General features: G+C 41.0%; 1 protein-coding gene across 4 annotated transcripts in view; it reads left to right on the forward strand.

The window, feature by feature from the left end:
• Positions 1 to 21,513, forward strand: part of SLC25A26 (solute carrier family 25 member 26) — a 125,990-nt gene that overhangs the window by 56,834 nt on the left and 47,643 nt on the right. For all 4 annotated transcript variants that reach the window (XR_013927445.1, XM_080382882.1, XM_080382881.1 and 1 more), the window contains one exon: positions 16,534 to 16,578. Coding sequence is in view for 3 of the 4 variants with exons in the window: in XM_080382882.1 (XP_080239008.1) it covers positions 16,534 to 16,578 (45 nt within the window). In the remaining variant the exon portion in view is untranslated. The remainder of the gene's footprint in view (positions 1 to 16,533; positions 16,579 to 21,513) is intronic.

Raw genomic sequence — 21,513 nt, forward strand, 5'->3', positions numbered from 1 at the left:
TTGGTCAACGGCCTTTGGATCTCATTTTCTCCATAATACTGTAATTCCTAGGAAAGGCAAGTGTTGTTGTAAGAGAAGGTAAACAAGAACTGCAAGGGAGCAGAGATGTTTTTGTGGCAGCAGTGCTTTGGATATTGCGTAGAATAAGAGACTGAAGCAAAACAGATGAATAAAGCCTATAAAATTTGTTAAACACTGTGTTTCTCCACTTGTCTTCCAGTAAGAGTTTTTTTTCTATGGAGATGTTTTCAGTATCTACATGATGTGTCAAGGTGACTGTGGTGTGTAGGTGCGTAGGTATGTATATAAGCTGTACTGGGCTGCATTGGTTTCTTCTCACTGTGATCTTTGGGTACCAGCCTTGATTGCAAAGAGGAGTTACATGGCACGTGTATGGATCTTTTTGCTGTACTGTGAAGAGTGTAGGTCTGCTGGAAGCTCTGGTCAGTGTAGAGGTCTGAAATGACTGCAAGGAAATTGCAGTAAAATAAATCCTGCCACCTCCGTAACTGACTTACATAAAACTTACAAAAAGTATTTTTGGCCCAGAAATTTGAAACCTGTTGTATGTCATCCAGGCATATAAGCTGGAGCAGGCCAACTGGTCTGTGGTTTAGGAGTGCAGGAGATTTCAGGAGTACACTGAGACTGGGGGAGTAGTTGTTCCCCATGGCTGTTCTTGCTTTCTGCCTCACTGTGGAAGCAGACCCAAACCCAGGCATTTTATGGGACTTGTCACAAAGCAAGGGCTATAGCGTCAAGGCAACTATTTGCATATTGTAGGGGGGAAATGCACTTCTCTGAAGCACAAACATCCCAAGGTGCTGTAGATGATAACACCTGTATGCAGTTATTTTATCTCTGGGCTCATCAGGCTTTAGGAGTGGAGCCATATCTTAAAGGAGCTGTCACAGCAATCCTTGTTTGCCTCCAAGGTGTCTCCTGCAGTGCTCCTGCAGGTAATTAATCACCTAATAAAATACATTCTTTGGCAGTAGGTGGAATTTGGAAATTAATTTGCACCCATTAAATGAGGCTTCTAAAACTGTAATTATCATGAAAGGAAGAAATGAGCTGTATCAGGTGTATAAATGATTTATTTATCAAGAATGAGCTGTCACCAAAGTGGCACTTAAGCATGCAGTGTCTGTGCTGCATTTCTTTTAAGTGAATTAAGCAATGACATTTCCCTTCCTTCCCATATTTGTAGGTCCTGGGGCAAATCTTCAGTTGTTTGTGAGGTGTTTGGTACGTAAGTGACCTGCAACAAAATTATAGCTGCTTTTCCCATGTTCTCTCTCTCTAACATGTGATCACATCTTGCTGCCCCATCATTCCGTGCTCAATGACTTATCCCCGGCAGAGCCTCTGGCCTCCCCAGAGGACACCACAAACCTTGTGCAGCCCAGCTGGCTGTTTGGATTTCTCATTATCTCTCCAAATGGTGGGTTTTGTGAACCGAGTGTTGGTGGCATCAGGAAATAGAAAGGAGGGGGGGAAGTTTTAACAGGTTGGCTGGACTGTGTACGTTGTAAATTACCTGGAATAAGAAGAAATCCAGGATACCTGAATGTCTCTTTCTCTCTCTCTTTTTTTAAGTTGTTGTTTAATGATACAAGTTTAAAGATCTGTTTTTGAAGGTTCCGAGAGGGCAATTTTTAGATCCGAAGAAATGTGAGAATAGCAGCATTTTAGAAGTGAATCATTTACAAAAATATTTACCTTCAGAATCAAGCAAATGCCCTGCTAAAAATGTGTTACCAAAGTATCTGACCTGTGCACCAGAGCATCTAAAGACTTAATTTAGCTGTGTGGGTAAAGGGAACATGGGCTTCACTGCAGCCTTCCCTGCAAAACTGCCACTAACAACTGTTCTAGTTGCTACATCTGAAATGCATTTGTTGCTGACAGTGTAATTTGCTGGCTTCAAAGTGTGCGTGGTGTGCCGATACAGTATATGTAGTTTGTGTGACATGGAAGGAAATTGTCTCATTATTACATATTAATCTTACGTTATTGGTACATTAATTTCTGAGAAAGCCCAAGAGGTTTTCCATTCATGTCAGGCTGACTTCACTAATGCGCAGCCTCTGGGAAGGGCCATGCCTCATTATTTCCCCCATACTTGTTTGCCTGAGGTTAAGTTGATTTGAAAAAGGGATGAAGGTGCTCAGCACCACTGGCTTGATTCAAAAGTCTTTTGCAAACAGTGAGAAGATTTCTTAAGCTAAAGCCTCTTGAGAAAAACCGGGAGTAAGAGTGAGATCATTTACAGTGCCCTTTTTATTTACATTTTACTAATGTTGTCTCCTATGCCAGAAGTGTGATGCTTTTGCTGGAAAGCATCACAAACACAAACAAAATAAGCTGCCATTCAAAAAACCCAATGTGGTGCTATTAGATTGGAAATGCCGTGTTTTAGTTATGGGAACTGACAGATTGCAAATAACTTGTGTGAGCAAAAAATACTTGTGATTCTTACTTTTAGCTTAGGAGTGTAGGTTAAATAATGCTGTGCAAAACCCTTTCAATATAAACTAATACCTTTCTTCTTTCTTCTTCTCCAGAGTTTTACCACAAAGTATTTTTACTGGATTGCAGTATTTTTTGGAGGTGTATGGGAAATATTTTTCATGAAAACCGAGTGGCAAAAATTAAACACTCTGGAATGCAGCTGAAGGGGCAGCCCAACTACCCTGAGCATGTCCTGGTTTGCTTGAAATATGGTTACCCTTTACAGGCACTCAATTCATCTTGAGGCCAATTTTAACAGTGCACAGTGCAGAAATGACTGTTATGACATGCCCTGAACCAGTTCCAGTTCAGCTTGTGTAAATTCTACATGTGGGGTGCTTTTGGAGCTGACAGGTGGAATTTTATTGTGATTGTATTTAACTATCCTGCCACAGTAAAGGCTTTTGTCATTTATCTTACTGAGTTGCTACGTGTTGCAAAGCAAAGGCATGAGTTCTTTGCTTTTTTGTTTTTTTTCAACTAGCTCATCCTCTAAAGATTGTTTCTCAGGGTAGGGTTTTCCCAGTGTTCAGCTACACTTTCCAAATAGGCGCTTACCAGCTGCTCTGTGGGCACAGGGCATCGTGTCAGGATCTTTTCTAGGATGACCGCTGCTGGGTGCACCGTGGTGGTGGTGGGAATAGCTTACCCTTAGTTTAAGCTTGAGAGTGAAATCAGCCTAATTGTCTGTTCCTTAGGCTGTGCTCAGAGATCCTCTTCTGTCTGTACAACCAGCTTGAACAGGTTACAGCCCCCGTTGCTAGCTGCCATCGTTAACCTGGCTTACTTGGCATGAAGTGGGGATGGAGCAGTTATGTGAGGAGCTAGACCAGTGCATGGGAGAGACGGGGACACTAATGTGTGGCGGGGGTTGTGATAAGCACATGGGAGCAGAATGAAAGCTGTAACCCGCCCTCTATCCCCACAGCTGCAGCTGGAAGGGGTAGTACAAGTAGACAGTAGTAGTAGAGCTCATTCTGTATCAGATTCTGTTTCTTAGGCTACTGGAAATTTTCCCCCAGCATAACAGGCTGTTTTCACCATGTCTATCAGCAGTTCAGCATGAATTTGGGAACCTCCTTTCCACCCCAGATTAGTCCTAGGCCTAAGACACCAACAACAGCAGGACTTCCAAATGAAGTCAGATCACGTACTGGCATGATGTCAGCTGAGTTTCTAAAATTGTATGTGCAAATGCAGAATTAGCACACTGTTCTTCAGGTTTCTTAACTCTTTTCATGATCCCAAAGGCCACTAGCAGCATTTGGTGGTACTATTTAAAGAAAGGTATTAATGGTTTTACATCTTTTGATTGAAAGCCATGGTTAATTTTTGCTCTTGTGGGAGTTCTGCAGATTTTGGTGGTTTTATCTGAAGAGTTCTATTAGTCCTTGTGCTGAGATAAAAATTGTGTTATAAGTGAAGAAAGCATTCTGGCACAAATCAGAAAATCCCAGGGAAGATAAATAAAAGTAATTAAAATGCCTTGAGGTTGAAACATTATGAGAATTGCAATGTATACCTTGGTAATCTCATTAGAAAAAAAACCAGGTTTAAGTCACTTGAATATATCATACATTGCTAATACCAGTCTGTTCCACTTCAGCCCAAAAGGTTGTGAACATTACACTGGAAATGGCATTTGCTTTGAGATCAGCTCATTCTTTGTATTAGGCAATAGCACTGCTTTCTTTCCTTTGCCCTTCAGTCCTTACCTTACTTGCTAATTTTTCTTTACTGCATTACCTGTTGCCCAGTTCTTTGAGTCCATCTATGTATATGCAGCACTACCTCAGGGACACTGTGCCTTTGATCAGGATCAGTATTTCTTTTCTTCTTCAGTTGCTGCCTTGCAATTTTGTTGAACTGATTTGGACAGATACATCTCAGTCTCAGGGTGAAAGGAGCATCACACGTGCGTTATAGGGTCTGTGAGTGACAGCCAGAATAAGGCATCTAAATGCTGCAGGAGCAGAAACAGTTCTGGAGACCTATCCAAGGGCAGGTATCTCAAGCAGATACTAAAATACTGTCCATTGAAGAGGTAAAATTTCTGGAGATTCCTCATGGTTAGGGAATGTCTGGCTATTTCCCCAACTGACATTTTTCTGTTTGATTTTCTGTCCCCTCAAGTAATGCCTGTTAGCATGAAAATTATTTAATTGCTGATTTTCTGATTCCCAGCTGGAAAACAATTGGGAAGACTATGGTTCAAATCATGTATCTGTAAATCCCATCTACTGCTGTGTATCACAGACAAAAGCCCATACCAGGCAACACAACCTCAGCCATTGCACTGTGGGTTTTATGAATCTACCTATGACAGCAGGGAATTGGCAAATCTGCCACTTGGCTGTGATGGGCATTTGACATGGCTGCAAAACCAATGAGGAAAAGAAATCATCTCGGTGGAACCTTCTGGATGCAAAATGGCCTTTAAATGAATTAAAGCTGCGAGAGCAGCATTTCCCGTCCTTTTTCCTCTAGAGGCCACGCTGCAGTGGGCGTGCAATTTGGCTTTTTCCTTTTGGTGTCAATGTTTTCCACAGAACTAAGTTTCTTAAAGGGACCATCAGTGTAACAGATGCTGTGCTCAGACCTGCTGCCTGAGAGAGGAGCATGCTGGAAATGGTGGGATCTGATCCCTTTGTGGGGCCCTGGGAGCCACACTGACTGCTTGGTGGAGCTGCAGTTGTGTTGTTACCTTGGCTTATCTTATCCTATGTTGAGTGTTGGAGGTCACTTTGAGTGCTTTATTGTATATCTACATTAACCCACAGAAAAGTTTAGACTATTTTATTTGGCTTTTCTCTTCATTCACCATGTTGGTTGCGGCCCCAAATTAGCAGAAAACTTTGTTTAGGCGTCAGTTCAACAAAAACACTTTGGCCCAGCTCCAGCTGTGGAAGAGCTTTTAGATTAATGCGAAGTTGGAAGCGTAAAGAAGAATATGGAGTCTAAGAACTTGTTTGGGTCTGGTCTTTAATGTTTTTAAAGCATAATCTTGTTCTTATTCAGCAATAGTGAAAGCTAAGCATGTGCTTAAGTGCTTTGCCAAGCATGGAGGGGATGATTTATACTGGTAAAGTGGACACTTAATAGTGTCTACTTCGCTGATCGCAGCTATAACCGGGACTTCATAGAACAAGAGTTATCTGCTGTTGCACTCTGTATTTCAGTTCCCACTGGGCTCTGAAAATAGACCAGAACTATAGCTGGGGTATGTGAACAGCCATGCAGGATGAGCAAATGAAGAAAACAAGGGCTTGTGTGTGTCTGGGACGTTCCAGTTGTTTAGTTCTTGCCCACCAAAGCACCTTTGTTCCTCTGGATCCTGTTCCTGTGTTCTTCTAGTTTGGTACAATTTTCTCATGTCCAAGCTGGGTAACAGTGTGAGAAACTGTTTTGGTGTAGCTTTATGGTTTACCATTGTGGTTATGATAGATCCTCAAGGCAGACAGAAATGAGGTGGCTGTGTGAAGAAATGCAAATGAAATCAAAGGCTTATGGTGAAAGCGACTTCTCCATACATGAATTAAAACAAGTAATTGAGAGTCATGGCTTTTATTTTCACAGCTCTTATGATGGTGGTGCCGTTGTGCAAGCAGAGCTAGGCTCCTTTGAGGAAGCCTACAAGAGGTTCTTGAAGGCAAACCCTCCCTGCTTTCTGCATGCTGGATTTGCGTATGCAGCCAGCGGCAACTAAAGTTTTTTCCCAGCTTGCTGACATGCAGGAAGTTGGGGGTTGCAGGCAGCGAGACAGCTTTCCCAGGGGCTCGATTGCTGTGGACGAGTCTGCAAGTCCACACCTGGGAGGGCAGGGGGTCCCAGGTGGCCCAGCAGTGTCCGACCCGACATCGTACAGCTGCTGCCTTTGGGTGGGGGTGGAAGAAATGCTCCATTAGGAGCAGAGCAGGCTCCAGCTGCATAGGCAGGGAGGTCTGCCGGGTCCAGGGGGCTTCCTGTTTAAATAGTTACAGAGTCTGCAGAATTGGTTAAACCGTCAAAAAAAAAAAAAAAAAAAAAAAAGACATTATGAAGGGTAAAAAAAAATAATAAAGGAACCATCCTTCCAGTATCTGTACATGCATTGTCTAACTTTGTTTGGGTTTGATCAAATGCTTGTTGTGATTTTTCAATTCACTTTAATGAGTTTTAGATAAGGTCTTTTGTAGTGTAGAATCAGATTAAAGTTTGTGGAACTGTAGCTGCAGTTCAAGAAAGCTTATGTTTAATACATAAAAGCCAGGAGAGATCATTGTCATAAGTTAGTAGGTCCCCCATTGTCATTTTACTCAGTGACTTCCACAAGAGCATGTCTTGTGGTTGGGCTAAAGCAATACAATTGTTTATTAAAAAATAAAAAAGGTAGATGAGGGATAGAATATAGCCCAGTCTTATTTCAGGCACAGGGAACAGTCAGGCTATTCAGTACAGGACTTCAGGACGTATTTAACTGCTTTTTTATAAAGAGCTTGGAAATTAGGCATGTGTGTTGGTGCTTTGCAGAAACAACTATTCAGCCAACACTGATGGAGATGACTCATGGGGAGCTCTTTCAAGGAGTCTGTGAAGATCAGTCCTTTAACTCCGCCTGTACTGACTTACCATTTAGGCTGCAGTATGATGGACTGCTCACCCCAGGCTACTGAAGCTTCCTCTGTGTTTCCCCTGAGCATTGTGTCGTTGGCACCCATTGGGACACTGCCTGGGAGATGGCAAACACCTTGCAGGACAAGGCTATGTCTTCTTTACCTGTAGTGTGCAATGCAGATACAGCTCTTCCTAAATAATTGAAAATAGCAGTCACAGAAGGAAGCTTAGCAGTGGCCCATTTTGTGAGAGAACAACATTTTGAATGTGTATACACTGTGTATACCTTTACATGAGTAGTATTTTCTAGATTTGAAATTAATCCGCATTTTTTTTCTCTGCCACATGATGGAGATAATGGTGTAAGATATATAAATAGTGGTGCATGGGTCATGCACTTCAAAGAAAGGAGTTTCCAACTTGGTGGTTTATAAGAGTTGTTCCGTTAATGTTGATTTTGCACTAGCCTTGATGAAGTAATTTTCTCATGGTATCTGTGTGGTTGTTTTGTTTAAAGCAACACTTGATTACTTGTCATGTTCTGGTTTTTGGTGTGGGGTTGGGTTTTTTTCCCTAAAAAAGGCAAATATGTAGGAATACTCTTACCAAATAATCAGGGCTATCAATGCAGCAAAACTCCAAAGTTCAGATTTAATAAAACATTCAAAAGAATTTGCTTAGCTTATATTAACTTTATTTGGACTTTAAGTTGTAATTAAATGTACAGAGTTTTGGCTCAGATACAGCTACTAGTAGGGCTGTTGTATAGGCTTCTATAAAAGCAGAGAATTGGCAGGAGTTCCTGCATATGAAGTTAAAAAGAGCACATCCTAGATCCTGCTCTCACCCTGAGTCTGAGTCTGTGCATCCTTGGAAGGATGTAGTAGGATCCAAATTAGTTGATCCTTGTGTTATATGCTAGAACCCTTGCATCTGCTCTCCTCTTTTCTCCATCTCCAGTGTGGGTCCTGATCGAGAAGCTATCAAAGCTACATGTACAAAATTCCCAGCAATTTCAATGAACTTTGCGTCAGGCCCATATGCAAAGGATTTTCCTGTGGAAATTTTTTTAGTGACTTTCAGAAATCTCTTGGTGAGAGATGTATTTAATTTTTATGGCAAGAGCTGCTGTGTTATATTTGTAATCAAATGTAGTTTGTAATGAAACTGCTATAGGTTCAGATACATCCAGGGAGGGAGAAACACATGATTCTTCCCAGTCTGTTAATTTTTTTTTGTGGCTGTTCACTCTAAAGACAAGAGTTCTATGGTGATGTCATTGCAGTTACAGCTGCACTGTTGCCAAGTTTCTTTGATTGAATATTTGCTGGATGAAGAAATACTCTTGCTCCTCTCCATAGATCAAATTGCTTTGTGAATCAAACACTGCTTGTTTAATTCCTTGTGCTTGGTTCCTTGTATCTCCTGCAAAATTCCCATTTGAGGAAATGTTTAACTTTGTGCTACTGTGAATCTGTCAGTCCAGTGTTTGACTATACATTTTTTTTCTTTGACTAGAGTTTAAAAATTTGTATTTAGAGGCTTTCCCTTAATAGGTGCCTTTTATAAGGCATTTTTGTAATTATACTTAGATGTAAAATGTTACATGTATGTAAAACATACATTAAAATGCCTTCAAAGTTAGCAAACTGACATGCTGCCCAGACAGCAGCACATAACCACGCCTGTGTTTGTGCACCCACATATTGGTGTAATAGCTTCTCCAAATGTTAGGGCTTTTCTTCAGAAGACTTTTTCCAGAAATGCTGCACTCCACGCTCTAGGGTTCTGCTCCTATGTTTTTTTCATGAGAACAAAGATTAGTCCTTCATGGTCCTAAACTCAATGCATGTGCATGACTTAAAGGCATTACCTACCAATAAATAGGAGATTAGCTGCGGCTTGTGTATTTCCTGATCAGTTCAGGTTTTTTCAGATGGCTCGTTGTTATCCCGTTTCCTTTAACGATGGGACACTTTAATGAGTTTGCCATCTGACATACATCTGCTTCCTGTTAAACAATACCTTCATTCTTCTAGAGCTGCTAAACTCATCTTTTATCCTACAAGATTTTTATCTGCGCCTTGAAAACAGCATGTACAAATCAGTGTCAGCATATTCATTTTCTTGTTGAGGATTTTTTGATATGTTGTTTTTGAGAATGAATAGCAAAACAGGCACCTCCTTTAGTGCTTGTTTGTTGGAAAATTGGAGGACATGGATATTATTTGTTTAATGAGGGGCCAGTCAGTCCATCTTATGTTTGAAGTCCAGTAAGATCAACTTATGTGGCTAACGTTATACAATTTCTAACAGTGATTCTGTCCTCCCATCAAAGTAAGGTTCTGGTGCAAAAGGTGGGGGATTTGAAGACTGTTAAATTGTTGCTTTGAGGACGGAGCCTTCAATAGCTTGATGATGGTGTTTGTAATGCGTGTGCAAAGTTGGGGCTCTGTGATCATCAGGCTTTCTTAAATCAGTCCATCCTGCATTCAGTTTGTGGGTCTGCCTCAGTGCTGCTCTTTTTCCCGTGTTTTGGGAACACACAGTCATGCCAGATGTCTGATCGTGCCTTTCCTCTTTGCTGGTCAACATTGCACCTCCAGAAAAACATTTTTTTTTTTACTGGATAGAATTTTCCTTGTGTTTATCTGTCTCTACATAATGTCCTTATATGTTGCTTTTGTAACAAGTGTGCGGTGCTGTTTAAAAGAAAACCCTTTTGCAAGTCAGGTCTGCCACACAGGTCCGAATGACGTCTGTGAGAATGGCTTGTAACCAAATTAAGCAGCCTTGTGGGGTACATGATGTTTTGTCTCAGAAAGGAATTTACTCCCAAACATTCACATATGCAGAGTGACAAGTGGAAATACTTGAGGTTTAGAGCTGTGGAAACAGAGTAGACAAGGTGCAAATATTTATTTGAAGGGTTAGTGGATGCTTGAATCAGAATAATGAGCATAATTCAGTAATTTTGTGTTTCTTCCCATTTATAGCTTGCATTGTCTTCCAGCGCGCACAGTTAATGTTATTTGCTTGTAAAATGAGGGAATTGCTGATTACCTTAGTTGGCTGCTGGTGCATGATCTGAAACCTCTGTTTTAACAATGCTCTTGGTACTGTTGAAACCGGTGTTTCTACCACCCTAAATGCTGTTCCTTTGCCTTTGGCAGTGCTGCAGAGCCACACGTTCAACACCAAAGAGCTGTGAAAAGTTTTTTGTCACAAATGCAACTTGATAGACTTGCCTGTGATGGCCCAGCTTCCCATGGGGTTCCACCTCTCTTTGGCTTTGTGCCGTCTTATAGGAAGGTGCTGTATGTGAGCTTGGTCTTTCACTGTGTCTCTTAAGGAATGCAGCCAAGAGAAGGTCTTCTCTGGTCATTGCTATACCAGTGTTGTCATACTAGCTTGAAGAGTTTTGTTTCTAATTGCACCAGTGTTTATTAACAAAGCCCTCCATAATTTATTTAACATGTAAACTTGTCCATTCATTTACCACACTCGCATCGTGCATCTCTCGGAGCTGCAGGAACGTGGCTGATGGCTTTGACGGTCTTTCATTCATGTTAAGATGACAAATTACCTTTGTTAAATTGCTTGTGAAATCTGCAATTTATCAAGGAGGATCTGGCAGGTGGCATTAATTGAAGCTTTGCAAGAAAATAAGTCTACTTTGTCAGCTTTGGTGTATACTATCGATGATGGCTGTGCTGAGCTCCTCTACACCTTCACCTTCAGGCTGCACAGTAGAAAGCTACAGGTCTTCATAATGGTGTCTTTTGTTATCCCCTCTGACATGAGTGGGGAGAGGCTTACCTCATTTCATGCTGTCTTTTCAAATCCCAACATGGGGAAAGTATATTTATAGCTGCAACATCAGTTTATCATCACCTGATGTATTGGGCAAGAGTGTGAAGAATTTTAGAAGGGCAAGACACCGAACCAGATTTACTGTGATTATTAATGGAAATGTTTTGGTGTTAACTCCAGTGGGCAGACAAAGTTGTTTTAGTCTACTGTATCTTGAACCTATTTGAAAAGAACCATCTTTTATAAAAAAACTGATTAAAAAAAAATAAAAGGAATGTAAAAGCGACTTAGGTAAAGTGAAGATTGTTCTCCTGAAATTTGTAGTTTATGTATCCTTGGAAAACAGTATATTTCTTGATACTCAGAAGTGGATTATTAGACTTTTCTTTCTAATTACAATGGAGGAGCCACAGTTTGGCACCTGCAGCTCACTGTGGTGGAGTGATTCAACGGTGATAGCATCTTTATGAGCCTTGTCAAAGTGCGTGTAAGTGACAGGTTAGGTGCAAGTTTGAGAACTACCCCGTGACAACTGCGGTACATTCTCCCTGAAGTGAACAGATGTTCTTACTGTTGGCCTCTGTGATATTCATACTCTCAAAACCCTCTTCCTAACCGTTAGCCTTTTTCTTATTGCTGTTAATGTAGGGAAAAGTGGAGGTATGGGTGAGAGCGGTTTATGGGATGGAGGTACAGTTTCAGGGGCATTGAGAAAGCTCTTACAAGGTGAGCCTGTTCCTCTGGCTGTTTGTGCCAATCTTTTTTTCAGTATTTACTCTAACATTTCTAAAAACAGATAGCTGTTCTAGAGAGCAAAGCCCACTGAACTGGAGGCAGGGAAAACCTGAATAAACAAACATGTGCCACAGATTACCAAGAACATCTGTAGGTTTTATATTGTTTTAAGAACACATACCACATAGTTTTTAATTTCTTATGCTTTTCTAGTTTTTCCTTTTCTTTCTGTCTCTCTGTTTTCTTCTTCTTTTAAAATATATTGCTAATAAAATTTGGAGGTGGAAAGCACAGCTGGACTCTGCATGACATGCCACTGTTTAATTTCTAGCTTGAAGGATGAGAAGAAGAGTAGTTTTATTGTATCCTAGAAGAGAATAAAGCCACATGCAAATTCCAGCCATGGACATCTGTTTCCTCTTTGTGTGAAAGAATTCTCATATTTGGAAGGGAATCCCAGTTCTGAAGGGGCTGATGAGGTTGGTTTTGTTTTTTGTTGGGTTTTTTGTTTTTCAGTTGGTTTTTATTTTCCTTTTGGTCCTTCCCCCACTTCTTTGCCATTCCTTCAGCATGCTCTCCTTGCACCCTGGCTGCTGTGGTCCCTTCGGGACGATGTCAGCTTGCAATTTAGCATCACATATTGAATGGGTGAATTTTGAGTTATTTGAGAATATTTGAATATTATTAAGCTCCTCCTTAAACTTCTTTTATATAATTAAACAGTATTTGGTGGGATGACATTTGCTCTGTTACCAATCTTCAGTAGTTGCAGGTTGGTTTGTTGTTAGGGTTTTTTTAGAAGTGAGATGTGTATCTGTTGCTCTGGCTGTGAAGTGCCAAAATAATATTTTAAAATCCTCCTCTAGCAGGAGAATTAAGTAGATCTGTAGAAATAAGAATCTGCAACATTCAGTACATTAGGTTAGGCATCAGGTGCTAAGGAATACAGGGACCAGAGTAAATGATAATTTCACTAACCTATAAAACATTGGAGAGTAATGATTTACAGCTGTCTGAGGGCTTTAATTTTTTTTTTTTTTTTTTTTTTTTTTTTTTTTTTTTTTTTTTTTTTTTTTGTGTGAGAGTTGCCTCTGTCGAATGAACAGCACAGTTATATAACATTAGACCAGACATGAGAACTGGTACTCTCTGTCTATTTTATATTAACATTGAATGAGAGGTTGGTGGAGCTTGCCAGGGTTTCATATTTGCTGGCAGAAAGTTACCCACATGTGTGGACCACATTTTTATTGTTGCCTTAGCCTATTTCAGGCATAAATATTGCTGCCTGGCAGGGTGTGATTCTCTTCATTGCTGAAGAGCTTTTCTTCTAAAAAGCAAAATATGAAATGAAATTCTGTAAATGTTCAAATTAAGAAGTGTCCCCAGACTGCAAGATTTTTGTCACGTCTGTTGTGGTAGAGGAGTAAAGGGCAATAAGCCATCTAAAGGCTTTTTCATTGTTGGATGAGTTATCCTCGCAAACCTATTTATTTTTGCATATATTAATCCCATTTTTGGGTGTGGGCTGTTTAGTCTGGCCTCTTAGGGAAACTAGGCTTACGCAAACAGGGTGTATGCGTACGTGAACACACAGCAGCCTGTGCAGCCCTTGGATGCGCTGGCCACAGCAATGTGGCAGAAAGGCAGAGGCTGCAGTGAAATAGAAGTTCCTATAAGTTTCTTGAAAATATATCTGTGAAGGGAGAATAAAGGCAATTAAGGGGTTTTAGGGAAGGTTTGCAATAGGAACTGAACTGTCAACAGGGGCTGTGGAATAGATGTCAAGAGGGAATGTGGTGGAGGTCCCTGTCGTGGGAGGATCACCAAGTGTGTCTTGGAAATTGTTTGGCTTCAGAGAACCTGATGACAAAACCCAAATCTGCAGGAAGCCAGACTCCCTTTCATTCCAGTACCCATGAAATTGCTTGTGTGGGTTTTGTTTTTAAGTCGGGATGTTGTCAAATAGGCTTCAATGGGTGACTGTCAGAAATGGAGGACACCTCATTAAGACCTTAGTGCAGACAAAGGTGCTGCTTTGCTTGGTTTTGTTGGTGGTGTTTCCTAGTTTGTTTGGTTTTTGCAAGTTTTCAAACTCTCTTGAAGTCAAACTTACGAATGTTTAGGCCCTTATCCTGCAGGGATTTGAGAGAGGAGGGAGCCCAGCAGCTGTGCAGATCCCACTGATACACATCCGAAGTCTTCCCAGGCATTTTGGAAGCCTGTGCATAAAACTTGTTCAAGGCAAAAAGAAAGTTCAGACCTCAGTCAGTATATTACAGAGAAATTGGTTTCAGTGTCATCAGTCATAATTAGTACATGTATGAATTCTTTTACGTTGGTTCATACATTGTTTTGACAGAAAGTAACATTCACTTGTACGCCCAGCTAAATTGCGTGGCTATATCCTGAATGGCATCATCAGGGCAATTCCAACACACTTGCTGTCATGTGATAATGCTTTCATAACATGAATAAGAAATGTTATTTTCACCAATTGTCATCTTACAAAAACGCCTTTTCCCTCTGCCCTTGCAGCATCTCGTGGGGTGCATGGGGAAAACCGAAACCTGTAAACCCCATCCAGTTCTGGTCCCCACCAAGTCGGACATGGAAAGCAAACACCACTAACATCGAAAATGAAACAGCAGTCATGAACAAATTTCCCCTGTGATTGAAATGCTTCTAGCTAGGAGATAAAAAAGGGGTTTATGTCAAAAACTTCCCTTGTTGTCTTATTAACAGCTGCATAATTTTACCGCTCATTCACAAGCATAAAAAAGCAAAACTTGGAGACTGTATTTGAAAGCTTGTTTTGTTTGGTGTACAGCTGGATACAGAGCGCTTCCTTTTCTCTTTTTTTAACAAATTTGAAACAAATGTAGTGGGCATTGTTCCTTTTTTTTTTTTCTATTTCTTGGCCTAGATAATAGAAGTTTATGTTGCTTTTCATTTTGCATTGCAAAGAAATCATGCCATTTAACGCCAATTCAACAATGATGCAGCAGCATGTAGATATATATATATCTTCTCATAAATATATTACCACACATTACTGTCAGATAGCTGGACTTTTTCGCCCAGTATTAAAGATGAAATTTAATTGCTACAGTAGAGTTTCAAGGCCCTGATAAATAAGAGCCATGTCTGACCTTTATTGTGGGGCTCTGAGATGCCACCAGGGATATCGCTCATTGTTCAAGATGACGAACTTCCTCTGAGATTTCAGTTTGTCATCTCAGTGTACAGCAGTGACATTGATTTCTTCTCACTGCCATTTCCTGCCTGAATAGATAACAAATTTTATGTGGCAGGTGTCTGTCAAGCTTAGTTTTGCCTGGCAGATTAACTAAATAGACTCATTTATTAATCATTAGTTGCAAGACAGTGAAGCAGACAATATTCTTTAACTCTTGTGATGTTGAATGGATGTACCATTTCAGATTCCTTTGTGTAGCTTTAATTTGGGTTTAATAAGCCACTCATCTCTCTAGCGAATGTTTTTAACCTGACATTACTCGGATTACAAAGAGCAAAGATTTGTGTGTTAGTTAAGTGTGACCCATTTTGAGTGTCTACTACTTTCATGGCAAAAGGTGTGTAAGTACTTTCTGAGACTAATAAAATATTGCAAAACCTGCAAAATCAGCCTAAATAAGGGGGAAAACTAACCCAACATGCATTGTGCTTGGAAAGGAAGATAAGAGTAGAAGAAAAAGGCTATCTGGAAGAAGATTTGAAACTGGGGCTGACCAGCTGTAGGGGAGATACCCGCAGGAAGGGACAGAGCGGACCTGCAGATGCACCTGGAGGGCAATTCTAGCACAGGCTAGTATTTTCATAGGGATCCCTTTCTCTGAGATGTCTTGGGATGGATACTTGGGCTGGAGATAGCAAAGGCAGGGTCAACACCAGAGGTGGATATTGGACAGGGCTTTTCAGAGCGATGAAGGAGGAGGAAGAGCCAGAAGAACTTAGCAGAGAGACTGGAGGAGGAAGAAACTATAGGGGAAGATACAACCTTGGAAAGTGTTCTTGGAAAGGAGCCCTGTTCATGGTGGTACAAACAGGCTTACTACATGTATTAGCCTTACATAGCCTACAGAGCTGACAGAGACGTATGTTTGCTTTTTTACCCTTGCGTTAAGAGGGTTGGTCGCGAGGTATTTATCAGGGCAAAATCTGTAAAGAAGCTAGAAATGCGTTGGCAGTGCTGGGGACACATGACAGCAGAAATGAGCCTAGGTAAACATAACAGGCTGTTGCTGGACAGAAGAACCTCTTGTTATAGGTTGTGAAAAGAGAACCACCAAGCTTATCCCTTGAGTTTTAATTGGGTTGTGGTAGCTTGTCACAACCTGCTTTTAATTCTCAAGGGAGTGTGTTAATGTGAGATCACTGGGAGATGTTGAGGAAAGTTTCTGCAGCTGATGCCCCACTGCAAAGCTCTGGTTGGAGCACAACTGTTTTCAGCTCAGTATTTGTGAGTGTGTATTGCTGGAGATGTTTTTTTGCCAAGCTGTGTTCCTGGTGTTGAACATGTTTCTTGAACCATCCTTACGGCTTTCTTGGCTGAGCATCAAACCAAGAATGTCCCTGCACTAGATCATACTGCTTATTGCTCTTCGAGGCCACCCTGGTAACAATACATTAACCTCTCAGTGGGGAATGTGATAAACAAAGTAAAACTGTTTTAGTGAAACCAGTCATTTAATGGCAGCGTACATAGTGTCCGTAAAGATTTGTAAATGTAATAAGCTGCAGTTCACTGAGTGAACAATAACTGTTCCTAATTTAGCCAGCTGAGGAACACGCCAACCTAATTTACTTTTGTAACATTATGTTGTTGTGTATTTTTTCTTCCTCCCACCTCTCTAGATTCCTTTCTCTCTGGTGCAGTTTCCCCTCTGGGAGTCCTTAAAGGTAAGTCCTCTTTAATGATAGAAATATAAATTATATATTTTGCAAAAGCTTTCCATGGTAAATTATCTAACTTGGTTATCACAATTATGGGCATGTCCAAGAATCAATAAGTATTTTCCAACCTACCCGTGCATGTGAAAATCATCTGCCTGAATATCTGAAAAATAACAGGGAATATCTAACCACTGATGTGTGGTCTAAATTCTACTCCCCAGCATGCCAAAAATCTTATCTTCTGCTCTAGCTTTTTTTTTTTTTTACTGATTAAAGAAGAGTGGGAACCATCTTGTGTTGTGTGATAGGGTTTTTTTATTTTAATTTTTTGTGTTTGACTCTTCAAGGTAACAGGAAATTGTGAATGATACAGACAAAACTGATTGAATCTAGTTTTGTAGACAGGGAGAGACAGTGTGTCACTGACAAGCCATTTTGATTTGCTCTATATAGTTTATTTAAAGGTCCTTTAAAGAAGGTGTCAATGGATGATGTTTTAATACTGTAGCCTTTCAGAATAATGTACTGTTCTCCCACCAGGTGATTGCTTTGTTTATCATGGACAGAGTCAGGGTCTAGATTTTTGAGCCCAGGGTTGGATTTGAAGACATGTAATTTCTCTGTCCCTCTGTTTTTCCTTTAAGTCACAGCAAAAGATGAAGGAAAGGATTTTCAGGTGCTTTGAGATCCTGGGTTGAAAGTACAGAAAAATTGTTGCAGATCATTAAAAGCATTCTAGAAAAATATAATATTTATAAGAGAGGAGCTGGAGAGAGAGTGACTTGCTTCTGGTTGAAGGTGCAGGACTTCTGAGCAACTTGGGACTGAGACCCAAATGGCAGAAGTACTGGAAGGTTGGAACCAGTAATGATCTTCCTTGCTTCTTGCTGCTTCTGGTTAGGGAGGAGGGCTTACATTTTTCTTGGTCCTTGTACGCTGGGTTGGGACAATAGCTTGTCCTTTGGCTGTGTGTCAGTAGCTTGGGTTGTTCTGAGGGGAGGAGCCTTCAGTGTAAATGTTCGTACCTAGAGGCTTCAGGGAGTCAAGTAAAAGGGACTCCACAGACAGGAGGAGCATGAAATACAGCAAGAGCTTTCACAGAACTGAGCTGTGCTTCGTAGAAGATTCTGTAGGTACTTCGTGCATTCAGCCTGATGCGGTGTCTGGGTATCGTCCCATTGCACAGGGTAGCTTTGGCTGCCTTATTAGGAATCTCTTTCCCTGTCAGTGTCTAGGAATGGCTTTCTGTAAACTCTTGGGCAGCGATAGTGGCCTGAGCTGTTAATTCTTAGTGCAGCAGCTGTGTTTGGGAGAAAGAGGTGACAGTGCTTAAGGAGAAAAAGTGCAGTGTTCTTTTCAAAACCATATAAACCAGCAACATCGTGTGGCTGTTTTCAGAATGTAAAGTTGTTTTAACTAATGTCCACGTCGCTGTGACAATAAAATGTATTGTTTAGATTGCAGGCTTTAAAGAATACAGTTTGAGTTTAGCTAGCTACAGGAGTGAATCACTTAGGATGAGACATCATGTTTTATCTAAAGAGGTCAGCACAGATCTGAAGAGAAACAAAACCAGGTCAGTTTGCTCTACGAACCTGTTGCAGTATGTTCTTCTGACTGTGGAACCAAGAGTAGAAAAATGCAAAAGTCAGTCTTGCATGCTCCAGTCACTTTGGCTCAGCACATGGAGAGAGTTCAAGGTTTGTCACATCAGTGAAAGTAGAATACATTTTGTTTATCTGAATGAAGCTCTTAAAAAATTGCCCTGAAAGTACAATAAAGGACAAAAGATTATGGTCCCGTCAGCAGGTTGGATGTGACCAGTAGCATCAACAGGACTATGATTCAGGCTGGGGCATTTCACGCATGCATGAAGGGAGCATGAAGAGACAGTAATTAAGAAGAGGTAGGAGTGCAAAGGACAAGAGAAAAACAGCACAAAGCCTGAACATAGAAGAGTTAGAGATAATGGCTGAAGGTCTGTTCTGCACTGTATTAATGGGATTACTTGAGAAAGTAAGTGCAGGAGCAGTTGTGTATGATGTGTGTGGATCATCTTACGCTGAACAGAACAAGTGCTGTGGCTGTGCCATTTGTAAAGCCATTAGTACAAAGTTACATAATCTGATGAATAATAGAGTCAGTCTTGTAAATGCCCAAACAAGCTAAATACCATAAAAATGAGGAAAAATATCTTCCCACTATAAAGGACAGTTAGTGAGGCACATTGAAGAAGTTTCCTTTTCCTTCACTTATGTACTGGCTGCAGACAGCAGCAGGGTGTTAAACTTCAAGAAGCCTAATAAAGGCTTGTCATAGGTAGCAAATCAGGTGTTTCCGTATGCCATTTTCTCTGTCTGCTTTGCTCCAAGCTGTTCTGGTTATTCTTTATGCTTCCAGAAAGCTTTAGCCACATAGTTTATGTGCACAGTTTTCTTCTGTCTGTGAATGTAGACCACCTGTCCTATGTGAGAGTAAACTTGCATATCATGCATTAAACTAAGTTAGAAGAAGAAAGTGCATTGTGTAGATTACTGAACTAGAAGGTCACGTACACTAAGGGTTGCTGGCGAAGGGACTATTGCAGTAATTAGCAAGAAACAGATACTGCTTCAAAGACAAGCTTTACTGCCAGGTGAACACACAATTTAGAAACAGTTAATAAGACTCCTTTCTTAGCTCACTATGACTTGAGAAACAACAGTAAAGAAACAATGACTATTTTAATAAAACAAAATCCAGCTCCTTTTTTTGGACTTAGGTAGCATCCACTCCTATAATGCATGCTTAGTGTCTTTCCTTTTCCCAATTCTTCATTTTTCAGTATTCTGTTTTAGACACAGGTTATTGATAGAAACCAAAGGGGAGAAGGCAACTGTGCTATGGCGTGTCAGGTTTTAGGACAGACAGACGTTGTAATTCTGTACTAGGATGAGTTAGTGTAGCATTTCTCTGTCTTTTTAGCCCAAGCCTTATGGCTAAATCCAATTTTGAATTCTTCTCAGAGTTCAGGAAAAGAAGGGGCATTTCAAATCTCATTCATTCTCTGCTACACCATCCCTCAGAAGAGCACCATGGCTGATTACCACTGTGGCAGTTTGATCAGATTTAGGTTCTTTTAGGTGGGTCTAATGCTTCTGTTCCCATCTCAAAGCCAGGTGACCATGAAGAAAGGCAGCAGAACATAGATGTGTGCTTCCCAAATGCCAGCCAAGCACGCTGCTTTATTTATTTTAGTTCAAGTTTATTTATATTAGTTCAAGTTCTGGAATAACTTTGTAAGATACCGTCCCCTTGTATGCTGCCCTGGAATTTCCAAGGTGCCTCTGTAACTTGCTTTGGAAGTACTATATGTATGTTCTTCATTGTAGGAATTGCATATTACAGGGCTGTGTATTTGGTGTGATGCTGTTGTGTGTTGCAGGGAGTCTAGCACAGCTCTCCTGCTCTCACCCTGCTGCCAGGGGTGTGTAGTCTCCACCCAAATGACTGTAGCACTGTGGAGGGCATCTCTTTTGTATTATTTTCTGTTCTGTTCAGTCATTTTATTCAGCACTTCCAATCGTCATATCTGAGTACCTACCAACAGTATGTAAGTGATTTATCATTTGTTTCACGTTGTGTTTTAATCTGTAATTTTTCTTTTTTATACCTGAGAAAAAAAAAGACAATTTTAATTTCTGCTGTGGACATCAGGTTATTTCCCAACAAAACGGAGTTTAAAAAAGCTTCACAAAATTAAGAGTCTCTGGTGAGGTTTGAATCCAGAAACATCTTGTCAGAAATGCCTGCTTTTTATGGCTGATTGGAAATAGTCAGCTCCCTTGGAGAACAGTGCTGTAAGATAAACCCTTCTCAGGTGAAACAAGACTCAGTCCTCTTGGGTTTTATATTTCTGCATGTTGGCTGCGCTTCAGAGCCTCTCAGAGTTACTCAAATGCAGCTGTACATGGAGAATGCTCTCTTTATAGACCAAATGTATTGTATGTCTGGAGAAAAGGCTCTGGTAGCCAGTGAGGAGGGATGGGACAGGAGGACATAGGTCTCAAATGAGTAGACTTGAAAAACAAGGGGATTTTTGTTTAGTGGGGATTTTTTAAGGAAAACAAACCTACTAGCCTGATAACTTTTGTCTTTTTCATTAGACACATCCGATTCTGAGATGAGACACGTGGACGTTGCTAAGACTATTTAACAACACCAGGGTCAGGCTGACTTTACCCTGCAGGCTGTGTGTGCCAGCGGGTCCTGCTCTTGTACACGCAGCCTCTCTGGGAGGGCTGGCACAGGCCGTGCTGCTCTGCTGGCTCGAGACCTGCAAGGAAAGATAAAAATTTTGGACTGACCACGCTCAAGGTGATGTACTGGCACCCAGCGAGGCCAGGATTTCCCTTTGTCTCGGTGCTGGGCAAAACCTAAAGCTCTTAGACTTTCTGAAGTTACAGAGAGCTCACATGTTTTTTTGTCACTGGTTTTAGCCATGATAATTTTCTCAAATCTGTAAGTCTCCCAAATTAGCAGGTGTTTTACAAAGTGAGATACTTGGTTGGACTTTCAGAGGAGATAGCTAGAGACAGAGCACTGAGATACATGGACAGGTTTCTCTTGTGGGACCTTGTGGTGACTATGGTGGCATGTGCTAGTGCTGTCAGATACTGAACAAGAGGAATGCTTTGGTGGCTTCAGGAGAAGAGAACAGTTTGAAAAGTACACAGGCATATTTCCACCCTGAAATGATGCATGTGGGGCATCATAGCAAAGGGAATGGTCCAGCCATTCCCCTGTGAGGCTCATCAGTATCAGAAAGTTGGCTGGGTCAGACCAGGAGTTCCCCATGTTGGTCCTAGACTGGTTTCTGCCCACATGATGGAGAGCAGGTTTGGGATTGGGTTTATGCTTCCTTAGGTCCCTAGTTTTCTGTCCAGGTTCAGCTGTCACCCC

This window comes from Falco punctatus (assembly GCF_963210335.1).
Source record: "Falco punctatus genome assembly, chromosome: 4".
Classification (NCBI taxonomy): domain Eukaryota; kingdom Metazoa; phylum Chordata; class Aves; order Falconiformes; family Falconidae; genus Falco; species Falco punctatus.